Here is a 24,276-nt window from a genome sequence, read left to right on the forward strand (position 1 = left end):
AACTTCTGATTGGCTAAGGGCCTCGGCTGGGAACCACTATTCAACAAGTTGGTTGTCATAATGTTATTTTATAACCTGTTAAGGTGTTATTCTTGGGTTGTTGTATAACAGTTGTTGATTATGTGTAGGCGTTATTTTCATAATTTCCCTTTTGAATACACAGTGGTGTTTGTCCACTTGACTAATTGACACTGACTAAGGTTTATGGATAAGAAATTGGGTTTTTAGTAAGATATACAGAGGTAAGATACGAGTGAAAGAATCTATGACATAGCAATATACTCGCATATACTATATATGCATATATATATATTTTATATATATATATATATAGTATGCAATATAAAAACACTGTATCGTGCTTCCTAAGAAATCAATAGAGGGATCCACTGTAATATCCTTGTTTATCTAGATATAATATATTTATGGAAATATATACAAAGCTTAAAGGTTTCGTCCATCCTCCTGTGGACTTGATCATTTGCTTAGTGATCAAGTCCACAGGAGGATGGACGAAACCTTTAAGCTTTGTATATATTTCCATAAATATATTATGTCTGGATAAACAAGGATATTACTGTGGATCCCTCTATTGATATATAGTATATATATATATACATATATATATAATAATATATATATATATATACTATAATATATATTATATATACAAATACATATATACCCTATATATATATTGATATATATATATATATATAATATATATATATACTATATATATATTATATATGTGGATACATATACAATACCCTTACATACACTATAACATATACTAATAATAATATATATATATATAAATATATATAATATATATAATACTAATATATACATATACACACACACACACACACAAATATATATCTTATATATAATATATATATGTATATATTATAATAATACATATATATATGGATAAAATGTATTACATTACATACCATACATACATACCATAAATATATATATAATATGGATAAATATAAAATATATATAATAAAACAATATATAATACGTATGTAATATTAATTATAATATATTATTAATATTACTAATTATTAGATATAGATGTACATATACTACACATATACAGTATTACATATAATATAGTATATTTTATATAATATATATATATATATAACATATACAACACACATACATACATATAATCATATAATTATATAGGATTAAATATATACTACGATACAGACATAAAATATATATATATTTATATATATAATATATATATAATATATTATTATAGGATATATCATATAATATTATGTCCTAGATAAACAAGGTGATAATTACTGTGGATCCCTCCTATTGTTATAGTATATATATCATATATAATATATAATATAAATATAGATATAATCCATAATATCTACGTATATATATATTATATATATATATATATATATATATTATATACTATATCTATGATTATATATGTATAAACATATACTAACAACATATACATATGACATATATATATATATATATCGATCTATAAATATACAACACACATACATACATATGTATATATATTATATTATATATATAATTATATATATTATATATATAATATAGGATAAAATAATATACATACATACATAAACATATATCATAATATCTATATATTATAATATATATATAATATGGATAAATAATATACATCATACATACAGACATACATTTATATATATGAATAATCTATATATATATGGTATATATATATATATATAGATATAGTATAAATTATACATACATATACGTACATATGTATGTGTATGTATAGATGGGACCTTCCAAGTACAAGTATGTCTAGGGGGAATCCTCATTGCTGTTGCTGTTTGTTTGTTGTAGAAATTGTTCTTGTTTGTTTTTGATCCTGCTGTTATTGTTGTTTTCCTTCTTCTTCTTCGTCTTCTTCTTCATAAAAGATGGAAAAGGCGAAAGCCCAGAATACTTACTTGTAAGGAAGAGAAAAATTGCCATCTATTGCAAACATGCAAATATCAGCTCCTGACGGGAAAATACAGATTTCAAAACACGAAGAAACAAAGGAACAAGTAGCAAACGAACAAACAAACAAACATAGGCGAAGCCCTGAAAAAAAAACACACAGGAAAATAAACTCCTGGTGTGTGTGTGTGTGTCTCAGTAGAATGAGAAGCCATCAGTATAATATAATAACTTTTAATAACAATCGAGGAAGGAGAAAGAAGTAAGAAGAAGAAGAAGAAGAAGAAGAAGAGGTTCGTCTTCACTTTAATTACTTTTCGGCTGGGCATTAGCATTTACAGAGAAGCGTTGATTATTTCATTTGCCTCCTCCCTTCCCCTCCCCCTCTTCCCTCCCTCCCTCCTCCTACCCTCCCTCTACCTCACCCTCCCCTTCACCTTCACACCCCGCCTAGCATTTATTTCTCTCTCTCTCTCTCTCTCTCTCTCTCTCTCTCTCTCTCTCTCTCTCTCAAGAGAGAGAGAGCGGAAGATATTCCATTGGTATTTTACAAGGTCTTTGTAGTGGTGACTTGCGAGATATTCTGATGTAGGCATTGACGAGAAACGGCCCAATGTATGTATGTATATAAATGTAAATATATATACACATATATGTATATCTTTATATGTATATATATATATATATAATATATATATATATATATATATATATATATATATATAGTACATATACATACGAAGAGATATTAGACAGATAAGTATCTCCCAAAAGAAAAACTAATAGAAAACGTTTAATAATTCATAACATAAAAGGGCAAAAATGAAAATAAACTTAAATTAACCTTGACACGACATCAACTGTATTTATGTTAAAATAGCAGATAATATCATGGCTGATGCTTAATGTGTCACATTAACATTAATGGGATTTAAATGTGCATACACTGAAAGAGAGAGAGAGAGAGAGAGAGAGAGAGAGAGAGAGATTTAATTACGTAATATTTCATAGTAACGCGTCACGCCGTTCATGCTAATGTGTTGCATCGGAGGCGACGCAGATAAATGTTGAGCAATGACTTAATTGTCAGTTAAAGAGGGGAAAACGCTTGACTGATCTGATGTGGTTCAGCTTTCGCCAAGCTTTTAAAAGCTTTTGGGAGGACTTTTAATGGCTTTGAAAGCCTTAAAGCTTTTGTTGAAGCGTTTGAATTATTTTATTGCTACTGATATTTTTTAAATGGATTAAAATGACCTGGTCAAGTCTTCTCAATTTTCAGTTGAGACAGTTTAAAATTTATTAAAATGGTGCAGCCTCTCTGTTTGACAGGACTTGCTGGAGGAGGGGTCCATTTCCTACTTATGATAATAATAATAATGATAATAATAATAATGATGATGATAATAATGAATTAATGTAATGTAATAATAATAATAAAATAATAAATAATAATAATAATTTAATTTAATAATAATAATAATAATAAGAAGAATAAGAAGAAGAAGAAGAGAAGAAGAAGAAGAAGAATCAAAGAAAACTCATAATCAAACGAGTCAGTGAAATGAGAAAGTAAATCCACAGTAAGTATGCCTGTTTGATTTTATTTAGAATATATATATATATGTAGGATATATATATATATATATTTATATATATATTAAAATAATACACAAATATATATATAATATATATCATATATATATATATATATATATATATATATATATGTATGTATGTATATATTTATACATATGTATATATATACAGATATATATATAAATATATTATATATATATATAGATATATATATATATACTATATATATATATGTGTGTGTGTGTGTGTGTGTGTGTGTCTGTGTGTATAATCATTTACAATGGTAACTGACAATATGAGCTTTTTATCCTCTGATCTTAAAAATGAAGACAGCTGTGCACTTAGTAAGGACCCGCACAGACACACACCTGGCTTCGCATCTGCCTGATATCAGAGAACTCTGCTTCGTTCGTTCATTCAATACTAATTTTCGTGTCAGTAGCTGTTAAGAGGAGAGTTTCGTATTTTTTATTTCTTATTATTCTTTGTCATTGTTCTGCTCTCTCTCTCTCTCTCTGTATATATATATATATATATATATATATATATATATATATATATATATATATAATTATATTATATCTATATCTCACTCACACACTAGGTTACAATGAAAACTTTAAGCCTCTGGAGTAAGCAGGTGACTTGAAAAAAAAAAAAAGAAACCTGGCCATTTAGTTGCCAGAGAGGATAGAATAAAACCAGGCGTCGTTTTTGAAACATTTATTGATCGAAACACATCCAATGCCACATCCAATTCAGGGAGCGTTTGTTCTTCAGAAGAGGAGCAACTGCTTTTGTATTTGCGAATTCATTCATTTCCTTTGGCGATTTAACGTGGAGAGTCGACCGAATCCAGCTGGTGGTTTTATAGTATATATATATATAAGCATCAATGACTCTAATCCTGATTTCTGATTAAGAGGAAACTGAATAGCGCTACGCTACCACTCCAGATAGGTAAGTGGTGGTCGGTGAATCAACTCTGAATAAATCATTGTTACTCGTCTTCGGTTTCAGTGGGATCTTCTATCAGCTGTGTTGCAATTTCATTGAGGTCATTTTTTGGCTTGGCGTTTGTGCTCGTATTAATAGTAATAATCTTGTTAGTAGTCGGTAGATTGATGCTAACGTGACGACATATTAGTGGTCAGTTATCGCTTTTACTGGTCAGTATCCTTTTAGTATAGGTGATTAGTAATTGCGTAAGGGAAGGAACTCCGCACAGATATTACGACTCCATAAATAGCTGTTAAGTTCGTTACTGGTTGTTAGGCGCTGTTGACACTCGTTAAACTAAAAGTTGTCCATCAAAATTGGTTATATACTTCAATGTTGTCAAAATTGGTTACTTCAGATGGTTACGAGGTGATTACAGTAGCTGTTAGTACGTTCGGAATTGATCAGATGCAAAAAAAGAGCTTTTGTTAATTAGGAGAAAGATGTTAGGGAAGACGCAACTCGTATTTTTATGTTTCGAGAATCATGAAATCACTTCTTCGTTTTCTTTTTTTAACCAAGTTAACTATCGAGTGTTTAGGAAGCTTCTATTAGTATCAAGTACAGAAGTATAGCTACTGTTATCAAAAGCGTTAGGAAGTGAATGTTTTCTCTGATTTGACGACAAGACTGATCCCACTCGTCGTAGGCAGCTTTTAAAATGACACGTACCAATAATTCAGTCTTAATATTATCAAGAATTCATTTCTTCAATTCTTCAATTAGGAAGTCAGAACGCGAATAATAATGGCATTAATAAACTCGAAAATTAATTGATCATTGTTTTCTGAATTTAGAATTAAATTAACAATATCTTTTGAACGTATAGTCTAAGGTCATCAACTTTTGAAACGAACTACTTTATCTTACAGTCTTCGAGTAGGCATAAGGAATCTACCTGAAATGATTAACCTTTGGAATTAAGAATTGTATCTCGAAGATATCTAGTAATTTAAAGGCATTTACTTGAAATTATCAACCTTTGGAACTAACCAATTTAATTTTGAAATCTTCGAGTAGGCCTAAAGACTCTACCTGAAATTAACAATTTTATCTTGAAGACATCTAGTCATTTAAAGGAATCTACCTGAAATGATTAACCTTTGGAATTAACAATTTTAACTTGAAGATTTCAAGTAGGCCTAAAGATCTATACCTGAAATGTGTAACATTCGAAATTAAGAATTTCATCTCTGAAATCTTCGAGTAGGCCGAAAGAATTTAAACTTGACCTCTTCCTCCTCTTCTTCTTCTTGTTGTTCTTCTGAAGGCGCCCTCTCTTACTTCCCGAGGATGACCCTCCTCTGGGCGCCCGTTGTGTCGCCAGCCTGGGACGCGCCCTTGTTGGTGCCAGCTTGCAGGCCTATGTGGGCCCTCCCAGCGGCCAGGACCTCCTCGGAGAACTCCCTCTTGTGCTCCTCAGCAGGGCGTGGCCCCAACCAAGGGCCGGCCCATTCTGGGTGCTGGTAGGTCTGCGGTATAATGTTCAGGTCTGTTACTTTTTGTTTAATTCAAATAAAGCATTCATTTTTTTAAAAAATGATTATCTTCGTCATTCATTCTTTGTTATTAAATACTCTACAGAAATGCTTTTTTCCGCTATTTTTATTCATTCATTTATTTAAAGGATTTTCTTCGTCATTCAGTCTATTTATTCCATACTAAACAGAACTGCTTTTTTCCCGCTATTTTTCTGCTGCTAATTGACCTTTCTTAACTGCTTCTACTGGAAGACAAAACCGAAATTGATAAATATAAGAGGAAATAAGTAAATAAACAAATGCAATAAATAAATAAAAATAAAAAGCTAGAGAACAAAAAAAAGACAAACGACCAAAATATATAAAAAATGACAACTGAATAATTAAATCTTAAAGAAGTACAGAATTAAACACACAAATAACAGAGACGGTAAAAAAATAATCAACACGAACGAACGAACGAAGGAAATAGGAATATATATAAAAACACAAATAACAAAGACGAAACAAAAACAGTGATAAGGAAGGAACGAACAAACAAACGAACGAACAAAACACAGCATTACATTTAGAAAGAGACACTCAACGAAGACGAGAAAGACATAGCACGAACTGACTAAACAGTAACAGATCAACAGACGAAGCGAAAAGAGAACGAACTTACGAACGTACGAACTTACGAACGTACGCACGAACGAACGAAACATAACATTGAATTTAGAAAGAGACACTCAACGAAGACGAGAAGACATAGCACGAACGGACGAAACGGAGAAACAGAGCAACAGATGAAGCGAAAAGAGAACGAACTTACGAACGTACGCACGAACGAACGAAACATAACATTGAAATTAGAAAGAGACACTCAAGGAAGACGAGAAAGCATAGCACGAACTGACAAAACAGTAACAGATCAAAAGACGACACAGACGGAGCGAAAAGAGAACGAACTTACGAACGTACGAACGAACGTGCAAAGACACTATATACTGACCGTGCGTCCCAGAGCGTGGATGGCGTTGACTACAGTCCCGATGTCCTTCTTCTCGTACAAGTCGGCAGTCTGGAACATGTCCACGATTGGCACTCCGTATTTCCTCATGGCATCGGAGAACCTGTGCGCGGGGGGAGGGGGAAGAGGGGGCTTTTTACAGGGTTTTCTTACAGGTAGACAGACACATACAGATAAATAGCTATAGATATGTTGATAGATTCGCTACAGGTGGATTTGATCGCTACAGGTGAATACTTTTATTGTTAATAGGCGCTGGGTGTGAAATAAAAGTAAATGAATGTATGAGCAAATAAATGAATATATATATATATTATATATAGTATAATATCTATATTATATATATATAGATATATATATATAATATATATGATTCTGATTATGAGCTCACCTTCATTAAACAGTGAAAGTATAGGATGATCTTTATCGACATTCATATGGTGCCCCACCCAATATCCCAATATATATATATATATATATATATAATATATATACTATAAATATATATATATATTTATATAATATATATATATATATATATTCTGATTAGGAGCTCACCTTTTATTAAACAGTGAAAGTATAGGATGAAGGAGGCGGTGATCTTTATCTGACATCCATAGAATATATATATATATATATATATATATATATATATATATATATGTATATATATATATATATATATATTTTGTATATATATATATATATATATATATATATATATATATATATATATATGAGAGAGAGAGAGAGAGAGAGAGAGAGAGAGAGAGAGAGAGAGAGAGAGAGCTCAATCTTACTTGTTGATGTTCTCCATCATCTTGAAGTCTCCACCAGAGGTATTAATTTTTGGGATGCATCCTGGACACAGCTTGTTCATGAGTCGGCAGAGCACCTGGAAGAATGACATGACATCAGCGTCAACTCCAAACACAGAGAGAGAGAGAGAGAGAGAGAGAGAGAGAGAGAGAGAGAGAGAGAGAGAGCCCTCTCTTTGACTCTAGCTGAAGGCACGCCGGCTGCTCGCTTTCATTCATTTTCATTAGAAGCCCAATGAGACGTTTAACAGGATCGGGTTGTCAACATCCTTGAGTTGGCCCCTCCCAAAAAAAAGAAAGAAAGAAAAAAATAAACTAAACCGGGACCGAGAGACTTCTTCATATATTTTTCCTCGGCCTAGAGACTCCTCCTCCCGTCGGAGGAGGTGACTTTTGGGGGATAAAAGTGGGGATTTTTTTGGTGGGATTAAGGGTACGAGAAAGGTGAAGGAGGTTGATTTTATTATTATTATTTTTTTTTTTCATTCGGCAACTGCTTCTTGCTATGAGATGTTTGGAAAGACGACATCTTTGTCACATTTTACATCCATTAATGAACGGTTTTCAAAATTTCGAAATATATTTGCAGTACATGTATTAAAATGTAAATTGCATGTATGTATACATAAATACGCACCGATCACATTAGGATGTATGTATGTAAGTATGAATGTATGTATAAATATTCATTGATCACATAATGTATATATATACATACACACACACACACACACACACCACACATATATATATATATATATATATATTATATATATATATATATATATATATGTGTAAATGCTCACTGATACATTAATCACATATGTATTTTGGGTATGTATGTATGTATGTTGTATGTATTATTCGAATATCCATTGATCACATTATCATGTATATATGTATGTATAAATACTCACTGATAACATTACCACATATGTAGTATGTATGTATGTATGACTGTATGTACAAATATTCATTGATCACCTTATCAAGTATATATGTATGTATAGATACTCGCTGATAAGATTATCACATATGTATGTGAGCATAAATATCCATTGATCACCTTATGAAGTATGTATGTAAGTATAAATACTCACTGATACATTATCACACACACACACACACACACACACACACACATATAGTATATCATATATAATATATCTATATCTATATATATCATACATTAATAAGATGATAATATATATAATATATATTAAATATAATATAATTAAAAGGCATTAAACATTCCTTTACAGTCTTCTCTGAACCCAAAGGTGTGTTATTATCATAAACGTACGACCGACCGAAAACCGAAAAATCTACTAGAACTAACCACATCTAAGCACTAACCACTAAGTTCAGTCGTTCGTTTCAGCCATATGGCTTAGGCGTAAGAGCCGGAATTGCAGCGGCTGAGAAGGTTCGATCGTAACTTGTCCGGTTTTTGCCAAATTTGGGTCTCCTGAGACGTGATGGCCCTCTTGTCTTTTGTTTAATATGGTATCACTTTTCGTTTTTTTTTTATTCTAAATTTCTGGCCACTATGCCGGCATTGTGCGGCTCCCATTTCTCAAGAGAGAGATTCGAGTGTCAACAGAGTGAAGGGTAACATAAGAGAGAGAGAGACGAGATGGGACGAAGAGAGTTTATGAGTGTCTGCAGAAGTGAGTATCCACACACACAGGACGTGTATATATATATGTATATATATATATATATATATATATATACTATATATATATTATATCATATATATATATATATATATATATATTATATATATATATATATATATATATATGTATGTATATGTCAGAGAGAGAGAGAGAGAGAGAGATATATGTATGTATGTATGTATATGTCAGAGAGAGAGAGAGATTGAGAGAGAGAGAGGAGAGAGATGAGAGACCGATGATGAGAGAGAGAGAGAGAGTAGAAGAGAGAGAGAGAGAGAGAGTATGTTTTTGTGTTTCTAAAGTAAATACTTAGTGGAAAGACGGAGGGAGAGATAGAGATATTTAGTAATAGGCAAATATGATAAAGAGAAAATCGGGTGCTTGTGTACCTATGAAAGAGAGAGAGAGAGAGAGAGAGAGAGAGAGAGATATTTTATAAGGCTTATCTTCGACCAGATGTCTTTCGTAATCACAGAACTTCCAGTATGCGATCATTAATTAGCCCACTTCCTAAGAAATAATAATAATAATAATAATAATAATAATAATAATAATAATAATAATAATAATAATAATAATGAATTTCCTAGGAAATGGGTCTTACCTGGCCATCACGAAGGATGTCCTCGAAAGCTCCTTGAGGCTGTGGTTCCCCGAGGACAGTGAAGATCCACTCGATTGCCTCCTTTTCCATACCTTCGTCCCGTTTGCCAAGCATCTGCCATGGAGAAGGGCATAAAAAAAATCGTAATTAATAATCTGAAGACGAAATCATCTTCAGTAAGTGCTGTCGATTATCAAATGAAATAGGAGGGTATGGGTAATGTTGTGGAGGGGTTGGACGGCTAAGTGGGTATCGAATGGGCGGGAGTTGAGGGGGAGGGGAACAAACAAACATTGAAAAACCCTACAGTATTTGATAAGAAAAGTGATACGATTAACTGCTAGTTGTGGCTTGAATTATTTGTGGTTTAGTCCACAATAACGTTTGCACATATTATCTAATGATCCTCCTTTGTTTGTGGTTTGAATATGACAAAGCATTTGCTGATACACTCGTTTGCAAGTGAATAATTTTTCTACACGCGCCGAATAAGCTGGGCCCATTGCACACAGGTGCAAATGCTATGCAGCTTCATATTCTTATTAAACACAGGTGTAATTGCTGAGGGAGTCGGTAATTCCTTATTGACGAACATAGGTGAACATAATGTTCCGACATACTCTTATAATCCTGTACACGGATGCAAATGTTAATTGATTTCATATTCTCATTTTGCCTCACACATCGTTTTTTTTAAATTTTTTTTTGGCAAGATGTCGAATATACATTATGAAAATGTTTTGAGTTATCACCATCGACGCAGATAGATAGCACAAAGAATGTCAAAATTGCATATTCGACCCTTTGCCAATGAAGGGGCGACGCGTGGAAGAGCTAATCTATTTTATATTTCTATATCCACGAGCACAGATGCAAATGCTAATCAATTCTCAAATTCCTGCACACAATTTCCATCGCCTTCAAATGAATCCAAATGTTGCGCTCAGCGCGTGTTATAGTAGACATGTGTGTTATAACATGGTATATTTTCTCCACTCAGACAAAATATATGGTATGATTAATGATCCTTACTAGAATTTAACAGAATTTAAAAAAATCACAAGGCTTATAAATATCAATCACCGATAGATCGAGTGAAAGATAGAGATGGAAGAGGGAAAAGTAGATTGCCACAGATAAATCAAGCAATAGACAGACGGAAGGAGAAGTAGGAGATGATAATAGGGAAATCAAGCGACAGATAGACGGAAGAAGAAGTAGGAGATAATGATAGGTAAATCAGGCGATAGACAGACGGAAGAAGAAGTAGGAGATGATAGTAGGTAAATCGAGCGATAGATAGACGGAAGAAGAAAAAGTAGATGATGATAGGTAAATGAAGATAATAGGTAAATGAAGCGATGCGTAGACCGAAGAAGAAGTAGGAGATGATAATAAGTAAATCAAACGATAGATAGACGGAAGAAGTAGGAGATAATAATAGGTAAATCAAGCGATAGATAGACGGAAGAAGAAGTAGATGATAGTAGGTAAATCGAGCGATAGATGGACGGTAGAAGAAAAAGTAGAAGACGATAATAGGTAAATCAAGCGATAGATAGACGAAGAAGAAAAAGTAGATGATAATAGGCAAATAAGTGATAGATAGACAGAAAAAGATAAATCAAGCGATAGATAGACAGGAGAAGAAGAAGAAGAAGAGGATATTAGGTAAAGGTAGCGATAGATAGAGAGAAGAAGAAGAAGAAGATGAAAAGGATGATGATGATAATAGGTAAGTCAAGCGACAGATAGACAGAAGAGGAAATAAAAGACGAAAACGATGTAGTAGGCGATATCATAGATGAATCCAAGCGACAGATTAATAGACAGAAAAGGGGGTAGAAGAGAGAGAGAAAATGACGACGGCGATGAGGTAAGCGGACAAGAGAAGGAGGAAATGGAAATTGGAAAGATGGGGGAAATCCCACCGCCTGACAACTTAGCAGTTTGGCGTCTGTCCAGCTCTCTGAGAGTCAGTCACTCGATTTTATCTATCCGAACACGATGCACAGAATCTCTACAATGATTCACTGACTATTTATCTTTTCGACACAACAACAACAACAACAACAACAAGAATAATTTCTTTCGCCCACTCTCAAATTTCCAACCTCTCCAAAAACAAATTAAGAACCTACCCACCTCCAAAAAAATTTTTACCCGCCCAACTTAATTTAACCGATTCCCACCTAACCACCACGACCCACAAATTACACACTACCACTACCAACCCCTCGACCACAAATTAAACCCACCACCAACCGCCACAAATTAAAACCCACCCTTAAAACCCACCACCAACCCATCGACCACAAATCAACCCACCTACCAACCAACCCCATCCACAATAGATTAACCCCCTCACCCACCCACATAACTCACTCACTCACCAACCCACAAATTAACTCACCTACCAACCAACACATTTCCACCACAAATAACCCACCCACCAACACAAACACCCCCCAAACAATTAACACCTCATCACAACCCCACAAATTAACCCTCCCACCCACCACCCACAAAATTAACCCAGCATCACCACACCACAAATTAACCCCCACAATTCTCACCCTTACCCACAAAATAACCCACCCCCCCCACCCCACCAACACACAAATTACCAACTCCTCAAAACCCAATTAAACCCCTCCACCTCCCCACCCAAATTCCAAAACCCTAACCCAGCCACCTACCACCAAACCATTAACCATCCATAAATTAAACCCTCCCCAGCCCACAAATTAACTCATCTACCAACCAACCCACCCACCACAAATTACCCACAACCAACCCACAAGTTAACCCACACTCTCCCACAAACCCACAAATTAACCCTACTCACACCCACCCATCCACTCAGCGCCATAAATTAACCCAGCCACCCACCCACCCAAAAAACGCACCGACCCAACCACCAAAACGCCCAAAAGCCACCTACCACGCCCACCACCATTCAGGATGAGCACCTTAGCTCTGGCACAGAGATCAGCGACGGCTGATGGATGACAAGAACACTTATAGGGCCCCTGATGTCATCTCCCGAATAGGAGGTGCAGAGCTAAAAGAAAATGAGGAGAGAGAGAGAGAGAGAGAGAGAGAGAGAGGATGGTCGGGTGGTCGGTGCGGGGGGGGCAGATTGCAGAAATTACAGTAAGCAACAGGGGGAAGTCTCAACAAGTTAGCTCTCCTTATAATAAATAAACATGGTCTCTCTCTCTCTCTCTCTCTCTGCATTTTTCTGTTATATCTCTTGTCTTATTTAGACGATTTCTGTGTGAATCCTTAAGTGTTAATATAATAATAATAATAATAATAATAATAATAATAATAATAATAATAATAATAATAATGTAGATACTAAGCTGAATACCACTACCCAGGTTGATAAGTATAATAAATATAATTTCATTCGTGATCCTGTAAACAAATAAACAAATAAAAACATGAATCTTTCATCATTTGTAATAATCATAACCATAATAGTCGGTGATGATAATTGTAAAAACAGAAGGATAAATTCATTTCCTCTTTGGCCAACTGGCGGAAGTTATGGAGCATAGCTTCGGACTTCCCATGACCTCTCTCTCTCTCCTTTATTTGCAAACTGAATAAAAAAGATCCCCCACCATCTGTTCGTTTTATCTCCGTTTTCTATTACCCATATCTCGTTTTCTTTACTGCCAATGGTTGGGGTTTCATTAGATTCTTACGTATTTTCGTTTCTGTGCTTATTCTTCATCTATGACATATTTTATGTCTAATGTTTTGTCTTTTATTCGTTTATTTATTTCAGGTCATAATTCTTACAGCCAACAGACGTATTTCTTCATTGAAATATATACTTTTATTCCGCTACGTATTGGTGATACTAAAACAGCACAGATTATTGCCTTTATAATAATATAAATATAGAGAGTAATTGATTGCATAAATCAGTGAATTGATTTAGGCATAATAAATACCTTTGCACCGTTCGAAATTTTTCCGGACCATTTTAAAGATATATATATAATATATATATATATATATATATATATATATATATATATATATATATTATAATATATATATAGATATATATATATATATATATATATAATACATATATATATATATATATATATATATATATATATATATATATATGGGTGTGTGTGTACATACCTAATATCACATAATATCACATTTTTCAGCTACAATAGCTTTACAGAACTCGCATTTATTTGATAAAAGAGAAAATTGACAGACTATGAAGAGAAAATAAATTGTCGGTGTTTTCAAGCTATTAATATCATAAAAAAAGTAAAAGCGAACATAAACTATTGTATAAAAATTACAATAAAGTAATTTTTGTGATATGGACTTCCTCTTCGTGGAAGAAGGGAGAGTATAGGGTATAATCCGTGGGTATAATACACACGTACACAATATAGACATAAGCGATTAATGAAACTAACACGCTTTTTGAAAAAAGGGAGATTATATGATAGATTATAGGAAAGAAATGATGATCGAAATACCCAGAGAGAGAGAGAGAGAGAGAGAGAGAGAGAGAGAGAGAGAGAGAGAGCATTTGGTTTCCGATATTCTCACATTATAGTATACTCGTAACACCCGGCAACTGACTCCCCCCCCCCCCCGCCCCCTTCATACGTCCAGTGTTTCCTTTGATCAACTGCCACACTTTGGAACTCTCTCTCATCTTCTTTTTTCCATCCTCTGTGGGTTAAGCCTAAGTTTAGTCTTCTTCTTTTACCACAGTTGTCCCTACATGAAGGGGTCGGTTGCCTGATGCCTAAGTTTAGTCTTCTTCATCTTCCCGGCTTTATCCCTATTCGGGGTCGCCGTTTTTCATGAGTCTCTTCCATCTACCTCTGTCCTGTGTCATTTCCTCCCGTACTCCCTAATTTTAGTGGTACCCCCAAAACACGAACAGTCTATCAAAGTTTAAGCTTGGTATCAAAAGATCGAAGCTTAAAGTCTGGATGTACGTCAAGGAGTCAGCAGTCCTTCATAAAACACTGGCTCCCTTTGGCAATTATAATTATGCAGTGATAAACCTCATATTCTGCATTATCATCCTTTTCCTTTTGGTGCAACTGGTACAGGTAAATAAACGCTTTGTCGTGGACGCATTTTATTCATTCATCTCTATTATTATCTATCTTTATTCTTCTCTGTTCCCTGTCTGTCTCCTCAAAATGAGATCAAGCTGACGATTGCCTAACTCTCGACAAGACGCGATTGCTCAACTTGAAGAGACTCACCAATTCGTGCTCTCTCTCTCTCTTCTCTCTCTCTCTCTCTCTTTCTCTCTCAGGAAAGATGTCCGACCTTTGGAGAATGACAATTAGGAAACGTTGTCATTTAGTATAGAATAAGAGATTGAAGCAAGTGAGTTAGTGGAAGACTCTGTCGGTAGACAGAAAAACTGAGGAAAACAGTTTTTTTTAAATGAATAGAATAGGTGATTGAGATGAATGGTGACATCAGGAGAGGGTTTACTTTGCAACATAATTCGTCCCTCCTTCCTTCCTTCCTTCCTTCCTTATTCTATTGTATGAAATACAACAGTAAAGATGCAATGAATTACAACCCAAAAGCAATTCACTTTATACTATGATTTCTCTCCTTTCTGTATTTCCCATCATTCTTCTGTAACTTTTTCAAATGAAGCTATTCTTTGGAAGCTTGAATGTCTAGGCAATGGTTCTTGTAGGCTTGTTCCACATGAATAGGGTTCATCTTCGGAATAATAATAATAATAATAATAATAATAATAATAATAATAATAATAATAATAATAATAATAATAATAATAACAATAATAATAATAAAATGATTAATGATTTTATAAGACACACTCGCGTACTCAAGTCATTCGTGTCAAGAACATAAAGTAAAAAAAAAACGAAAATAAAAAGAAAAACCGGAAAACGGGATATTTTCAGCTCGCTGTTTAGTGGGAGACTGCACCTGCCTGAGTGTATTAGCTATTTTGACAAGACAGCCGGGTAAATTATTATGAAAACAAGTTCTCATGCTGCAAAAAAGAAAAAAAAACATTCAAAGTAAAGTCTCTCTCTCTCTCTCTCTCTCTCTCTCTCTCTCTCTCTCGTTCTTTATTTTAGAAACCCACAGCTTCATCTGTTACCGTAAATCTACCGTGGCGTCATGCAAAGCAAATCGGTTGGTGCCCCGATACCCTGGGCATGGGCATGGGCGTGGCAACGGTTCCCTCCTTTCCGAAATCATCCCTCCCATCAGGTCCACGTGGTGGGCCTCTTCTTTCCACCCACGTCCTTTGAGGTTCTCCTCCCGCCCTTAGACGCCCACTTTACTTGGGTTGGGGGAGGAGACATGAAGGGACCTGTGTGTGGACCTCCTCTCTTTACTTCCCCCCCCCCCCCCCCTTCTGACGAGTTTGCTGGCACTCACGACGATCATGGCAGTCCCGCTGGGCGTTGAACCCGGTCCCCGGCCCGGGTCAAGTCCCATCAACGGGCCTTTCATTGCCACCTCCTGAGTGCTGCTGCCTGCCCACGCCTTCTCCCCTGACCTGAAGTGCCACCCATCCCAATTCAAGAGGTAGGGAGAGAGAGAGAGAGAGAGAGAGAGAGAGAGAGAGTGTGAGAGGTGGAGGCGTTCGTGAGTGCGTCCGTGTCACAGCCCTCTTATCTTCGGCCCCCAACCACCACGCCTAGTGGCTGTCGCATCGTGCACCTTACCGCCATCAACACAACATCGGCGCCTGTCTCTCTCTCGTTCCTTCTCCCTCTCGTGGCACCAACTACCTGTTTTCCCCCTGAAACATGCCGGTAAGTGTCACCTGTGTCATGCTGAACTGTGCTGTCCCACTCCTCTCGCGTGCGGGCTCCGTTATGCCGCTGATTTTCAAAGGCCCCCAAGTCTTAGACGTGGACATCTCCGGCGCGTCTGATTGACTTGATTGTCTCGTCTTTGTCGGGGTTTTGCTGACTGATTTGTGTCCTAGGATTGTGAATGGTATTCTCGTTGCGTTTTCGAATGCCCTCTCTCTGGCGTTATCGTCGTTGCCATCAGTGCTTCATTTCACGTCGAAATTCTGAGAACGATTCAGCCCCACCTGAGGATGGGGTAGTTCGTTCTCCCATCTTAACCTCACCAGTTTTCTCGTGACGCCAAGACGTCCATTCTCTCTCTCTCTCTCTCTCTCTCTCTCTCTCTCTCTCTCTCTCTCTCTCTTATTACAGTTTCCTGGGAAGAGAAACTTGATATTTCGCGCTAGTTTTTCTGCGCCCACACCTTCCAGAAGCCTCAATCCTATCTGGTGAGACTCGTCAAGAACAGACAGTCTCTCGATATCTTGAAAGGGCGCGCAAAATTACGGCGCGCGTCTTCATCGCGTTTCTCCAAAGGGGAACAACAAATGCGCTGACAACTTTTTAATATTATATTTTTATTTCCTCGCAGAGCAAGGAGATGTGCCACTTGGCTATTCATGCGAGAGGTTGCTTAGCATAATTTTCGTCGGTGAAGTAAAGGGATGAATCGTATCTGTGTCTCGATTTTTAAAATTCCTTTTTATCTCGTTATGCTCGAGGGATTAAACCTGTATAAAAGCGGATACTTGGAAGAGAGAGAGAGAGAGAGAGAGAGAGAAGAGAGAGAGAGAGAACGCTCGTAGGTCGAAGCTAAGATAGCATTATGTTACGGCTTCATTTTTCCTCCGTCTATATCTTGAGGTTTGCATTTAGTCTCGAGCGGAAAGAATTTCGCGCAAAATATCGTCTTTCTTAGCGGCTCTGGAAATAGAGCTTCAAATTAAGATAGAGGGGAAAAAAAGAAAAAGAAAAAGGAACCTTAGGTTTATTTTAAAGGAAACAAAATGAAATGCAACTTTCTAACTTTTAGATATATGCGATGAGAGTCTTCTGTAGTAAATTAAAGTAAGAGGAAAAATAACAAAAAATAAAAGTTTCTTTCAGAGAGAGACGAAGAAATCTGGAATGGACGTTTTCGGTATTTCAGTCGGTTTATGCACAATGATATATATATATATATATATATATATATATATATATATATATATATATATATATATATATATATATATATATATATATATAGTGTGTGTGTGTGTGTGTGTGTGTGTGTGTGTGTGTGTTTCCAAACCTCTGGTGTAAACAGGTAACCAGGCATGGCCATAGCAATCCAGCAGTCCTATATTCACTCACCAAAACAACGATTGTGTTTTACCATATTGTTCACGTTAAGGAATCAGCATTAAAAAAACATCGAAAAATCTTGCCAGTTTATGAAATGAGAAGAGTCACTGATTGTCTCCATTCCTCAACCTGCATGCTCCGGAATTCTCCTCCTGTTGTAGTGTTTCATTGGACTTAAACTCTTTGGTCTTTTTCTTGATGACCTTTGCCTCTATGTGACCTTCAACTTATTGTTCCTAGCTTCTTGACCTCTCTGACCTTAGTTCACCTGGCCTTAGCTTCTTTGGGCTTCAGTCTCAGTGACCTTGTTCTCTTGTAACTTGGTTTCATTAGACTTAACTTTTTAAACTTCAGTCTCAATGACCTTAGTTTCTTTGACCTCAGTTTCAGTGACCTCGCTTTAGCTTCATTGACCTTAGCCTCTTTTTCTTCACTCACTGGCCTTAGCCCCTTTCATTTGAGTGTCATTGACTTTACCCTCACTGACCTTGGTTTCAGTAACCTTATTCTTTTTAACCTTAGCCTTATTGACCTTAAAGTCTTCGACTGCAGACTAAATGGCCTTAGCCCCTTTCACCTCAGTCTCAGTGACCTTAGCCTTGATGATCTAAGTGCCAGTGACCTTAGGCTAAAGCTCATAAAATCTGAATGAGTCTTCTAGTTTCCCTTTATATTTCACAGACCAGTTCCTTTGTTGTTGTTGTTGTTTAGATTTGGCTCGTTATGAGATCCTTCCCTGTCTGGTCATGTATCAAGTTTAGATTAGCCCACGGGATGATGACCCTCCTCCTTTTATAAATGCAGATTAAATGAGAGTCGTAGGTCGACCTTTCACTCTTTTTTTTAAGTGAGCCAAAGTGAATTCAGTTCTATAGCTTGAGACTGAATCTCCCTTAGGATCTACGGACTACAGCCCTTGAAGGAAAATGAACTGAACACCTCGGTAGGTGATCGAAGCTTCAACCCCACTTGAAGGTGACTGAATCTCAGTCATGGGTGATCTTACAGAAGAATCCTCCCTCCCTGCAGGGAGACTGATACTCCCTTAACGGAGTGATCAAGGTATACTTGAGGATGACTGAATCTCCTCGAAGGATTGGAGTGAAATCCTTTCAAGATGATTGATCTCCTCGAAGGAGCGAAGTGAAATCCTTTCAAGATTACTAAATCTCCTCGAAGGAGTGAAGTGAAATCCTTTCAAGATGATTGATCTCTTCGAAGGATTGGAGTGAAATCCTTTCAAGATGATTGATCTCCTCGAAGGAGTGAAGTGAAATCCTTTCAAGATTACTAAATCTCTTCGAAGAAGTGAAGTGAAATCCTTTCAAGATGATTGATCTCCTCACAGAGAGGGGCGTCAAACCTCTCCCTGAAGGACTTGTGAAAGGAAGTCATCAGCCAAGAAAATAATTCTTGGGTGTTTAATCTCCCTTGAAAGACTTGTGAAAGGAAATCGATACCCAAGAGAACGACTGAATTCAAGTCATCGTTGACTTTACGCTAAGAAATCTCCCTTGGATGGGACTGAATCTCTTTTAAGGAATCGAATCTTCTAAGATCATCCGTTTGGCCTGAAGAGAGCATAGGCGTTCAGGGCTTTGCAAATGGATTCAGAGTCAAGGGAACGTGTATTTTTTCCTGTTCTCCTTTCTCTTTTGCTCCCCTCACTAAACCTACCACTTCTCTCTTTTTTTTCTTTCTTCCTGTTTTCGGAATATATAGAAGTTTCTTTCATTTCCTTCTTGGCAGACGAAGTCGTCGGTAGCTGCCAAGATTTGGGTTGGTGGGGAGGTAAAAGAATGACTTAAGACATCCACCTGTAAGACTGAAAAAAGAAGGAAAAACAGTCTCTCTCTCTCTCTCTTTCTTTGGGATATCCTTTTAGTTATGCCTGAACAGCTTTAGGGTACTTTTATTATAAAATCAGTAAAAAAAGATAAATAAATAAATGAAATAAATAAATGAAAATAAATGAATAAAAACAAAAGGAACAAATTCATAACAGATACAAACAGTCAGTCAGTAAGACAGTCTAACAGAACATTTCGAGTGGAGAGAGAGAGAGAGAGAGAGAGAGAGAGAGAGAGAGAGAGAGAGAGAGAGGGGGGGGGTGGCTATGCAAAAACCGAGTGGAAACAAAAGGAAAAAAATGGTATAAAATATCTTGTAAGTTCTCATGACCACCTGTGGAGGCGTGGGCAAGTTGTCGCCAACCAACCACAGAGGATCCTAGTGATTGAAGATTGAAACTCATCGTATAGAAACCGCCAAATGCGTCCTCGTAAGCCACAAGCTCTTTCTTAAGATTCTCCTCCGGTATTGCACAATGAGTCTGCGTTGCCATGGCAACGCGAGACGCTTGCCAAGATGAGAAACGTAAACAAAAGCTGGCTTTGTGCGTGTGTGTGTGTGTGTGTGTGTGTGTGTGTGTGTGTGTAGCATCGGCCAAGTGGTACAAAGGTAGATTCGTGAAAATAAGTCTTCTAGATTTATTCGTAATCTAGAAGTCTATTCTTAACTTTTGATGACGAAGATAAAATGTTTACTTCAAGTGTTTTAGCCTACGTTCTTTGAGATTACTCTTCTAGGTTACCATAGATTTCTTTAATCTTTTATTGATTAACTTGGAACGATGAAGTGGGAGAAGTAGAGGGGGGAGACAGAAGTGTGAGTAGAAGTGAAGTCGTCACAGAAGAAGAAGAAGAAGACGAAGCGAAACTGAAAGAAGGGAAGAAGTGAAAACAAATAGTAAAAGAGGAGGAAAAGAGAGAAGAAATATAATTTAGAAGAACAGGAGTAATTTGTACTTGAAGAAACAGAAACAGAAGCAAAAGTAGACAGACCATATAAGTAATAGTGAAACAACATGGGAAAAACTAAAGAGCAGAAGTACTATAAATAGAAGTATTAACAGCAGAAGTAGACGTGAAAGAAGAAGAAAAAAGTTGTAAATATAACAGCAGTGGTATTAGAAAATAACTAAGAAAAGAGTTGAAATGAAGGAGAAGTAGTCGTCATTCAAGAGAAGTGAAAGCAGAGTAGTATCAGTGGGAGAGAGTGAAGTAAAAGGCGATAGATAGAGAGAGAGAGAGAGAGAGAGAGAGAGAAGTAAAAGGAGATAGAGAGAGAGAGAGAGAGAGAGAGAGAGAGAGAGAGAGAGAGCCTAGCAACAACATTCCATTTTCGAGAATGTTCACCATCATCATCATCATCATCATCCTCATCACCAATTTCTTCACCACCACCATCGTTCAAGGGATCGCTTTGCCAAAAACACACTCGAACCACTTCTATAATCCACCTCACTTTTAGAGGCACTTCTTGCCCCACGTCTGAAGTGGCCCCCCCTGGTGCTCTCTCTCTCCCCCCCCCCCTCTCTCTCTCTCTCTCTCTCTGAAGGATTTATTTCAGTCTTCAAGACTTCCACTTAGAAAATTTTTAAAAATTCTAAATGCATTGCATGAAGCATCTTGAGATTGCATTGCATCTTCCCGTGAAGTGTTGAGTTACTTTGATGATAGCCAATGATTTAACACCTTGCCCTAAGTGACTGGATGTTGAAAGAGAGAGAGAGAGAGAGAGAGAGAGAGAGAGAGAGAGACTTCCAATCAGTGTTTAGACAGGTCTTCAGATCAGCGCGGCCCTAGGAACCGCGGGCTTTTTGACTCCCAAAACAAACCTGACGTTTCCGACATAAATATTTACGTAATTGACATCGCCCGGGGGGGCGTTGGGGTGGGCAACGTTACCGGGGCACACACCTGCCGTCGAAAGGGCGTGGCTATTTTGGCGGTCTTGATTTCGCTGGCGTTCAGAAGCCGGATGTGAGAATGACGATGTACGCGGATAAACACCTACGAAAAAACCCCCCGAAGGAAACTGTTTCTCTTATGATGAGAAAATATCGCAGACACCTTTCTGTAATGTTTCTCCTTTGAAGAATGAATAAGGCGTGAATTGACCTCCAGCTTATTCGGGGGCGCGCGCTAAAATCTACGGTCAAATAGAGCGTTGTTTCGCCAACGAAAATGAAAATGAATACGCTATATTTTATTAGGAAAAATTTTTCTGTACTGTTTAACATGTGCATATATTTAATTATTTAATTTTTTACTCTTTAATAAATAAATCATAAATAACCTATCCTAAAATTCCTGTATCTTTAACTCAACGCGAAACCCCTCTTCTAGGTCTCTAGAAGCAAAAGTGCCTTACATCTAGAAATCTAGAGGCAACTGTATCATTTATCTAGAAATTTAGAAAGGACAGCCTCTTACATCTAAAAATATATGAAAATCAGCCTCTTTCCTCTTGGTATCTAGAGATAAAAATCTCTTACCCCTAGAAATCGGGAGAGAACAACCTCTTGCCTCTAGGCATCTAGAAATAAAAGCATCTGACATCTAGAGATGTAGGGTAAAGAGCCTCTACAGTCAAGGCATCTAGTGATAAAAGCGTCTTACATCTAAATATCTGGAGAAAACAGCCTCTTGCCTCTAGGCATCTAGAAATAAAAGAATCTGACATCTAGAGATCTAGGGTAATAAGCTTCTACAGTCAAGACATCTAGAGATAAAAGTCTCTTACATCTGAGCATCTGGAGAAAGCAACCTCTTGCCTCTAGGCATCTAGAAATAAAAGCCTACCATCTAGAGATCTGGGGTAAAGAGCCTCCACAGTCAAGGCATCTAGAGATAAAAGCGTCTTACATCTGAATATCTGGAGAAAACAGTCTCTTGGCTCTAGGCATCTAGAAATAAAAGCATCTGACATCTAGAGATCTAGGATAAAGAGCCTCTACAGTCAAGGCATCTGGAGGTTAAAGCGTCTTACATCTGAATTTCTGGAGAAAACAAACAGCCTCATTTATCTGAAAAAGGAACACAGTAGATTGCGTCTCCATTTGCATTTGTTGTCAACTTTTCAGATTCTCACGTCCAACTCTGCTGCTTGAATATTGGCATTTATCTAACTTTTGCTTGAACCCGAAGCCACGCATTTTCGTGAAGGCGTGAAGGCGATGATGGCACGCACGAACGCGCAAGCAAGCGCAGCAACTTCAGTCATTCCGACGCCGGTATCGGCGAATATTTACCCGTTGCAAATGCTGACTAAGACGAGACGCTTTTTTTTCTCTCGCAAGCAGCCAGAGATTGTCTCTTTCTGTCTATTTCTGGGGATAAAGAAGGCGGGCGAACGCCAGGTGGCGAAGAGAAGTTTGAGGGCGAGTCATTTCGCCCGAAAGTGGCTGGCTGATAGTGCTACGACGCCAGTTGGGCAAACTGGTCAACAAAAGATAAGTCAGGCACCGAAGTAAAACGTCCCTCTCCTGCAAGTCTTTGGACCTCTTACTATAGTAGGTTCACATCACCCGTGCATTTGATGTCTAGGCCAGTCCCTTACGACGCTCCTGATTGCTGTTGAATAAGCCAATTACAGGGCTGGAAACTCTCAGTCTCTCTCGAGAGTTCACATGGATAGGATGTATGTTCCACCTCTCCTGAAAGACGTATACCTCAGGAGAGGTGGAACATAAGTCCTACCCATGTGATTCTCGCGACAGACTGAGAATTTCCAGCCTGTGATTGGCTTATCAACAGCCAATCAGGAGCGTCGTAAAGGCCTGGCCTAGACATCAAATGTACGGTTGATGTGAATCTACTATAGTGCCTTATTTCTAAATGTCAGGCCCTTTCGTCTTTCGAGATTGATTTACTTGACTTTTATCTGGCGTTGCAAGGACTGTGGGCACTGACACAGGCATCCTACAGAGAGAGAGAGAGAGAGGAGAGAGAGAGAGAGAGAGAGAGATTTGAACCGATCAGAAACAGATAGAACATATGAGTATGTTTACGTGTTCACTGTTGCCATGCGGTTGTGGCAAGGTT

At 36.8% G+C, this 24,276-nt stretch overlaps 2 protein-coding genes across 2 annotated transcripts in view; one reads left to right on the forward strand and one right to left on the reverse strand.

Annotated features, from left to right (window-relative positions):
• Positions 1-4,287: 4,287 nt before the first annotated feature.
• LOC135226506 (muscle-specific protein 20-like) overlaps positions 4,288-24,276 on the reverse strand; it is a 70,590-nt gene continuing 50,601 nt past the window's right edge. The window contains exons 2-5 of the mRNA XM_064266125.1: positions 10,176-10,289; positions 7,872-7,966; positions 7,054-7,174; positions 4,288-6,050 (exon numbers count right to left, since the gene is read on the reverse strand). Of these exons, the coding sequence (XP_064122195.1) occupies positions 5,859-6,050; positions 7,054-7,174; positions 7,872-7,966; positions 10,176-10,289 (522 nt within the window). The 3' untranslated portion in view covers positions 4,288-5,858. The remainder of the gene's footprint in view (positions 6,051-7,053; positions 7,175-7,871; positions 7,967-10,175; positions 10,290-24,276) is intronic.
• The window catches only part of LOC135226505 (muscle-specific protein 20-like), a 15,815-nt gene continuing 8,347 nt past the window's right edge, over positions 16,809-24,276 (forward strand). The window contains exon 1 of the mRNA XM_064266124.1: positions 16,809-16,999. Within this exon, the coding sequence (XP_064122194.1) occupies positions 16,994-16,999 (6 nt within the window). The 5' untranslated portion in view covers positions 16,809-16,993. The remainder of the gene's footprint in view (positions 17,000-24,276) is intronic.

The sequence above is a fragment of the Macrobrachium nipponense genome, chromosome 14 (genome assembly GCF_015104395.2).
Source record: "Macrobrachium nipponense isolate FS-2020 chromosome 14, ASM1510439v2, whole genome shotgun sequence".
NCBI classification, from domain to species: Eukaryota; Metazoa; Arthropoda; class Malacostraca; order Decapoda; family Palaemonidae; genus Macrobrachium; species Macrobrachium nipponense.